Source organism: Chelonoidis abingdonii, unplaced genomic scaffold (genome assembly GCF_003597395.2).
Source record: "Chelonoidis abingdonii isolate Lonesome George unplaced genomic scaffold, CheloAbing_2.0 scaffold2611, whole genome shotgun sequence".
Taxonomy (NCBI): Eukaryota; Metazoa; Chordata; order Testudines; family Testudinidae; genus Chelonoidis; species Chelonoidis abingdonii.
In genome coordinates, this window is record NW_027426872.1 from 1 (window position 1) to 8,371 (window position 8,371).

Consider the following 8,371-nt stretch of genomic DNA (forward strand, 5'->3'; position numbering starts at 1 on the left):
ATTATTGGTTCTTGTGGGACAATGAAGCTCATTGTCGCTTAAAGAAAATACAGATTCAAGCCCCTCTATACCCAAAACCTTCTGCCCCTAAAGAGGCTGATTTTGGGGAAGAAAATCCCCCCATATACTGTCCTCGACCTCGGCCACCGGTAGCAGCAGCACTACCAAGTGGGACGGGCTCGATACCTTCCTCTGCAGTCGTGGGTTCAGAGATAGCAGCCCTACCACAGAAACCCCCACCAGGGAAAATTAAGAACACTACAGCTCGAGTAGATGAACCGGCTACTGGCGGGATGATGAGTAGTGGGTCAGAGTCTTTTAGCCTCTTGGGTAGTCCATCCCACACTAGATTGGGGTCAGTTTATGGGAAGAAACCCATGGGCAATTTAATTCAAGCACCCCTCAGGGTCATCCCAGTTCCAACGACAGAAGGGAATGTTGTGGACCATCACGTTCATGTTCCGTTTACCACAGCGGACCTTATGAATTGGCAAACCACTACGCCTCGCCTCAGGGACGACCCAGATGTCATCCATAGGCGATTCTGTACCATTTTCCAGACTCATAATCCCGATTGGCAAGATGTGGGCCAACTTTTGGATTGCTTGTTATGCACAGAGGAGAAGGAGCGGGTCCTTCGGGGTGCCCGGGCTGCTGAAGAAGCCAGCGGCCATTCCCGTGACCTTATAACCCTTGCTAATCAGGCCCAATGGAACCCGAATGATCCGGCCCACCAGGCGAATTTAAAGAGTTTCCGGGACTGCATTTTAATAGGTATCAAACAGGCAGGCAAAAAAACTCTGAACTGGTCAAAAGTTCATAATACTGTGCAAGGGAAAGAGGAGCACCCTTCCGATTTTTATAGAAGACTTTGTAAAGCATTTTGTACCTATACTAACCTAGACCTCAAGACAGCGGACGCACAGTCCACAGTCCGACTTATCTTTATTTCTCATTCAGCCCCGGGCATCAAAAAGTGGTTACAGCAACTTGAGAGAGCCGAAGGGAAATCCCTGGAGGAACTGGTAAGCGTTGCCACCCGTGTATATAACACAAATAAAAAGGTACAAAAAACAAAGCAGGTAAAAATGCTGGCAGCTCTTGAAAATGCTGAAAATAAAAAACAAGAAGGGAGGAGGGGACCCCCCCCAAAAGCAACCTAAAATGGAAAAGGGGGGGCCCCAGGACACACCAAAAATATATGTAACTATTGTAAGCAGCTTGGTCATTGGAAGAGGGAGTGCCCACACTGACCCACTGGGCGGGAGCCCCACCATCCAGACTCACCGCAACACCATGACCATGAGAAAAACAGACGTTAACGACAGTAAGAAATGACGGCGATCAGGGGGTTCTTCTGTCACGTATTCAAATGATTTTACCACTTATGTTTGTTCCTCCAATGACCCCCAGGTCCATCTAACTTTGGGAGGAACCGTTTATTCTTGTCTTCTGGACTCTGGGGCTGCCCTCTCCACTGTTACTGTCAAGCCGAAGAAGGGAAACCTCATAAATAAAAGTATTCCGGTAATGGGTATAGGCAAAAAGCCATTTGACTGTTCTGTGTTGCAGGAGGCTACTGGGAAAATTTCTAGTGTCTCCACCTTCCATGCCTTTTTGCTAGCTCCGAATTCCCCAGTTAACCTCTTGGGCAGAGACTTGTTGTATAAATTGCATGCTCAAATCTTTTTTTCAAATAACAGGATCGTCCTCCGGTTACCTCAAAACCATCTTCCCCAGCTGTGTGCTGTTCTGACCCAGGCTTCAGAGGACTCGATCCTGCCTGTGGACCCCATCCTACCCGAGCGACTCAAACAGAAGGTATGCAGCCCAATTTCAGTCCTTACCTGCTAATATACCTGCTCACCAAATCCAGCCAGGGGACTGGGTCTATGTAAAAAAGTAAAAAATTAAGCCTCTTCAACCCTGGTGGGCTGGCCCTTTTCAAGTCCTTCTTACCTCCCACACTACAATTTGAGTAAAAAAAAAAAAAAAACAACCAAAAAAAACCCCCTAAATCCACTACACCCAAATCAAGCTAGCCCCTAGGCCGGGGCCAAAAGCAAACAACATCAAACTTCAAGGAAGCACTGCCAGCTCTTCCCACCGCGACCCGGAAGAGCCAGAAGCAGACAATACCTGAAAAACTGAACCTCACAAGAAACTAAAGCTTTTGTTCCGGCGAACAAAATCCTAAGACTTTGTGACTATGGGTTCTCAAATGGTGCTGCGGTGGCTATTATTTCTAAGCCTGCCCCTTGTACAAGCTAACCCGCACCCAGCGGCTAAACCTCTTCAGCGACTGGCCACGTTAGAACACTTGTCTGACTGTTGGTTGTGTCACCGAACTCGTTCTGAGGAAAAAATAGGACTGTGGGCTGTACCTTTAAACCTCCCTAAAACTCTCTCCCTACAAGTGGTGCGGAAAACTAAATGGTGGTAAAAAAAAAAGAAAAAATACCAGTCCAATAAGTATAAAAAAAGTCTAAGGTTTGGCATCACAGTTGGGAGGCCCAAGGGGTCCCTCTCTTCAATATCCTTGGGTTTGGGTATAAGCTGGCCCTATGTTTTAAGGCTGTTAACGGGACCGGGAAGGAACTGGGTTACATCCCCTTAGAAGCCTGCGATCAAACCCTTAGGTTTAGTGTTAAAAATGAAATCTTTTACCCCGTAAAAATTGTTGTAGACACCCAAAGACCTCCCTGCCAGTTTCAAAAGGCCTATATTGCAAAATTAACAGGCAAACGTTATCAAAAAAAGTGGTTTCCTTCATTCCTTCCCTTGGGTCCCATAAATAAAACCCATGCATATTATATGAACATCTCCTCTAGCATTTTATCACCTCATTCATCCCTTGTAAAAATTTCTGAATGCCAGGGGGTGCTAGTAAGCTTTACATCACACTTGTTTGCTGTTACATACTGTGGGGATATCTTAAACAACACCCACGCCATGGGACATTTGAATGCCTCCCATTGGCGGTGCCAGGGCCAGGTATCTGGCAACTCCAAACATCGAGATGTTAGGGTAAATTGACGCCACCGAGTAGCAGAAAGCTCCCTCACCCTTTATTTACAAAGCCCCGGTCTGTATTTTATTTGTGGCCATAATGCTTATAAAGCTCTCCCACTGGGTTGGCATGGCCGGTGTGGTGTGGCCAGAGTATTACCAAACATTCAAGTAAACACCACACTGAACTCACGCCAAATCCTCAACCTGGGGACTTATTCTCACAAGCTCTTCACACCCTTAAAAGGGGCTCATGTTAAACGTGCCAAAAAAACCCTGGTAATCAAGCAAACGGGATTTCATTCCTTTATACGTGGACTTATTCCTGGACTAAGAATAGCAAAGCTGAAAAAGGCAGTGGTAAATATTTCTGCAAAACTTAAAAAAGCAGCTAATGCCTCTTTAAATGCTTTCCAAAAGTTACAAAAAATCAATAACATACAAAAGTAACACTGCAAAATAGGCGTGTGCTAAATGGCATAAATGCTAAAGTAGGGGGGGCCTGTGCTCGCATTGGGAAAAAATGCTGTTTTTATATTAATCGCTCTGGTTTAATTAAAAAAAATTTTCAGGCCATCAAAAATGCAGCTGTTGTTTTCCACACTGTATCTCTTAATCATACCCTTAATTTTAAGAACCTCCTCCCAGACCTTGGGTCATGGTTTACTGGCCTTTTCCATAAAATGGTCAAATAAATTATTTCCTTTCTTTTCTTTCTATGTGTTATTTAAGTAATGTTGCAATGTGCAAAATGTTTGTATAGTGCTGTTACTAAGGGCTCTACTGTCTGTAGGAAAACACAATATCTCTCCCTCCAGCTTGATCGCAAATTGCATATCGGGCCTGACAATTTGGATTATTAGGCCCGAAGGGGGGACTGTGACAGTCAGCAGCGACCCCTGAACAGCTAGTAGCCTTATAATAGCTGGCAACCATTAAAAAAAATTAAACACCTCATGGACACAGTAGGCTGAACTTTTGAACTGTCTTCCCTTATCAGTCTTAAGGCAGCTAAAGCTGGTCCTAAGCCAGTTTTTGCTGAGCAAGTTGCAGAAGTGCAGGGTTTGCTAATCACCAATCAAATGCTAACACAACCGAAGCCAGCGTGTATAAAAAATTCTTGGTTTTTGTATGAAATAGAGTCTTTGTACCAAGGTACAAAACTCTCCTTTCTTCTGCAGAATAAAGCAACCTTTCCTTATCCCTGTCTGGCTGTCATTGGCTCTCAGCTAGGCGGACCCGACATTTCAGTAACAGAACTTTCATATGTTTTACTTCCAGGTTGCTAGGATCCTAAGGCAGACAGCCACCTCAGTAGGAAGAGAGTGCGGAAGAAATGAGTAACTTATGAAATGGGATGAAATTAAAATTTAAATCTCCCTCTTTGGGATCCTGATGAGAGATGTATGGTCACTGCTAGAAGATGCAGGATTTCACACAGAAAGTGACTGGGAATAGTTCTACTAACTGCACCATTAATCACACCATACACCAGATTTTATCCCCCACTATATACATACTTGTCTTTGGAGTAGGTCTCCCAGCTAACTGCCTCTCGCTGTACTATGGATACCTACAGATCAGGGCCAAAAATGAACTGGGGATCTATCTGTGCAATTTGACTATAGCAGACCTGTTCTACATCTTCTCTTTGCCTTTCTGGCTGCAGTACGTTTTGCAGCATGACAACTGGACCTATGATGCAAATCTGTGCAAAATCTGTGGCATACTCCTGTATGAAAACATCTACATCAGTGTGGGCTTCCTCTGCTGCATCTCCATTGACCGCTATCTAGCAGTGGTACATCCTTTTCGTTTCTATCAGTTTCGGACAATAAAGGCCGCTGTGGTAGTGAGCATCATAATCTGGGGCAAGGAAATTCTGATGAGCTGGTTTGTCTTTAAGCATGCTGATATTAGTATGGATGCAGAGAGTCATATAATATGCTTTGAACACTATCCCATCAAAGATTGGGAGCACAACATCAATTACTACCGCTTCTTTGGTGGCTTCCTTTTCCCCTTTTTCCTACTGCTCTTTTCTTACTGTGGCATTTTACGAGTTGTCCACAAGAGCCATGGTACACAAAAGAAGACAAAAATCCAAATTAAACGTCTGGTTTCAAGCACAGTTATAATTTTCTTGGTTTGCTTTGGACCATACCACATCCTGTTGGTAATTCGCAGCTTGTTTGAGAACAACTGCATGTTTGCAGAGAAAATCTTTAACATTTACCACTTTTCTCTCTTGTTGACTAGTTTTAACTGTGTTGCTGACCCAGTATTGTACTGCTTTTCCAGTGAGAGCACCTACCAGAATTTTGTCAAAATGAGAGACTCTGTTTTAACATGCCTAAGATGTTTAAGGACTAAACCCCAGGTATCCTACCAACTGAAAACTCTAGAAACTCTCAGAAAAAGCAACACTGTACCAGCAGTTGAAGAGCCAGAGTTATTAAACAAACTACATACTGTTAATGAAATGAAAGACTCTTCCATGGTCAGTATAGACAGACTTTAGCACCCATTAGAAAGGCAGACTGATCTAAAGTTTCCAGGTCTAAGTTTGGGTTTCAGTCTTTGGTTTATAAATGTATTGCAACTGCTTTACATTCTAAAGAGCTTAATAACTCATCACTATTATAAGCAGAGCTGAGTTGATACACTTTCCATGGGGGGAATTCCTTAGTTCCCTTGAGTAACCTGGGCCTTTACATAGGGCAGGGAAAATATACACCAGGTCAGTTTAGCTCAGGTCACATGTATATATTACTGACTCAGTATAGTGCTAGTCATGGGGAAGCTGCTTTTCTGATGACTGGACTGGCTGAAATAAGATGTTAGTGGTGTGAATTTTCCATAATGGTCTTTAATTGGTGATTGTTTGTCCATGTATTGACTTTATGAGAAAGCTGTCAAACTCTGTGATCATCTTGCTGAAAAGGTGGAAGATGGAACAAATTATGTAAAATGAAGTGATAAACATTTCCCAAAAGAACATTTTTTGTCTACGTGTATGTTTTCTGTAACTTTGTCCCAATCATCCTCAAGCCATGCAACAACCAGTGAGCAGTGAATGCAAAGACACAGCCAAATTGAAAAAGCAAAGGAACCAGCCAATAAAATCATGAGGGATATATTAGAAGAGAATTCACAATGAAGCTGTTTTCCATAACTGATAGTTAAGTTAATGTCTGTTGGGTCTTGAGCCACTGCTCTTTGGGCTTGATCCAGTACCACTGATTCCCACTGACTTCAGTGGACACTTGATCTGGAACTTAGTGGGCAATTAATTTATTCCATGGACTTCAAAGGAAGCATTAGTTTGGGGGCACAGATAGAGTTGACACCACATGCCAGTGCACTGATTCACAGTATTTGAGGATACACATTCATTTAAATCCATACTCCACTAACCAGTTTAAAATTTGGATTGTTGTGTTTTTCCATGTTTCTGTGTTTTGTGCAGCACAGAGCATAAAGGCACTTAAATTGTAATAAATTGTAGGGCAGACAGTGTGTTGAACAGGATGAGTTTAACTTCTATGTCCCCCAACAGATTTTTTTTAAATTCTCTAGTTTGATCTGTTATAAAGGGAACCACTTTTCCTGGAATGCAGTGTCAAAATACATTGTATGTAAAGTGATCCATAATGGCCTTTGGTTTATACAGAGGGAACAGAAAAAACATAGAGAGGTACTATTATACAACAAAATGGATTGGCAATAAAAGAATGGAGAGTCGCATATGTTTAGGCTCCCACAATGCTTCCTACCCACATCTTGTTTCTTATACATCTTTGCTTTGCTAATCAATACTACCTCACCTTTACTTCATCTCCTTTTTGAAGTCTAATTTTTATGCCTTCTTAACTTCTGCCCTTCACACCCTAAAATCCCACCTGCACTGCTGCTCTTGGCATCCACTTTCTGCTTTCAAAGCTCTCCTTAAAACACACTAATTCTGTGCAGTGCAACCCACAGACAGACAATAACTCACAGCAATGTAAATACCCAATATATTTAAAAAGACATTCAAAGGCAGATCTTTTGCATCTTGAGTCTGATTTGTGTTGTCTGTATGCTTAACAAATAATACATACTCAACACTGCACTGAAAATCCCTGTGAAAGTATACACTAGAAATAATTAGGGAATATGTTTAATAAATAATGCATTGATTATATTGATTATATTTTCCTATATTGATTTGTTCTGTGATTGGAGAAACTATCTTTTGGCTTTGGCCCACAGAGTCCATTTGTGAAACTTCAGATGGTTCTCTCTTCCCTCCTTGTGCCAAAAGAAATCATATCCCCACTCCCAAAAGAGGATTAGGTCTGTTTACATTAACACTCAGCTTGTTTAGTTCATTTAAGTTTCATTATGCTGAGAGCTCCCACAATGCTGGGTTGATTTCCTTATACATGCACTTTTCTCCTGATCATTGTTGTTTAATGTTTCTTCCTTCCAAACCTTTCCCATTCCATTCTGCCCTCTAGGTCACATGGCAGCAGTTCCAAATTGCACTAAAGCAAATCTAGAATGTTGTTGGGAATGCAGCCTGCAGAAACACATCTTTAACTATTCATTCTCCCTAATCTAAAATGGTGTTAGGCACACACCAGTTTTGGATTGAGAAGACTGAAAGCATTTGTTGCCTTGTTTATGTTATGTCGTTTATAGTCTTCCATGTCAATTAAAATATGGAGCTGGAATGAGGGGAATGGCATCTTACATCCAACTGTCATCTACTAGAATAAGGCTAATCTGAGTTGGTACATGCGTGGGGCAAAATTTCGTTGTCAGTGTAAAAGCAGATTGAAACCTGTGCAACTGAGTCAGAATTTGGCCCTTGAAATTTTAAAATTTCATCTGTCCTACAGAAAGGGAGGTGTTTGTGGTTTTCTTTTTCTAAACATGAACTCAGTGTTACTTAATGAAATTCATCCTGCCAGACAGGTGCAGTTTTAATGTCATGACTATACCAGTAGTTTAATTATCACAGATTTTCACTATGATGGCCTTTTACTCTGCATATAACATCATATGCCACATTGCAGTTGTCAGGAAAATGCTATACATCGCCACCAGATTAAAGTCTCATTAATGAAAAAGAGCTGGGATTTTTATTGTCATTTAGAGAAAAACAACAAAGTGTTAAACTTAGTATTTCCCTGTAATAGCTATCTGTCATATCCCTGTATTTGGACGGAAGATGGGAACGGATAAAGACTTACTGATTCAAACATTCTTGACTAAATTTAGTGTTGTAAAATACATTTGTTACAGCTGCTAACTGGTGGTTATGGAGTTAAGTAAATGCAGTCTTACTGGAGTGCTTTCATCTGCACACTGGACT

At 41.8% G+C, this 8,371-nt stretch overlaps 1 protein-coding gene across 1 annotated transcript; it reads left to right on the top strand.

Moving 5' to 3' along the window:
- The first annotated feature begins 1,560 nt into the window (after nucleotides 1–1,560).
- Nucleotides 1,561–6,007, top strand: LOC116816589 (ovarian cancer G-protein coupled receptor 1-like). Its single transcript, XM_032765923.2, has 2 exons — nucleotides 1,561–1,821; nucleotides 4,291–6,007. The coding sequence occupies exon 2, from the start codon at nucleotides 4,433–4,435 to the stop codon at nucleotides 5,528–5,530; it is 1,098 nt and encodes a 365-aa protein (XP_032621814.1). The 5' UTR covers nucleotides 1,561–1,821; nucleotides 4,291–4,432; the 3' UTR covers nucleotides 5,531–6,007.
- Nucleotides 6,008–8,371: the final 2,364 nt, after the last annotated feature.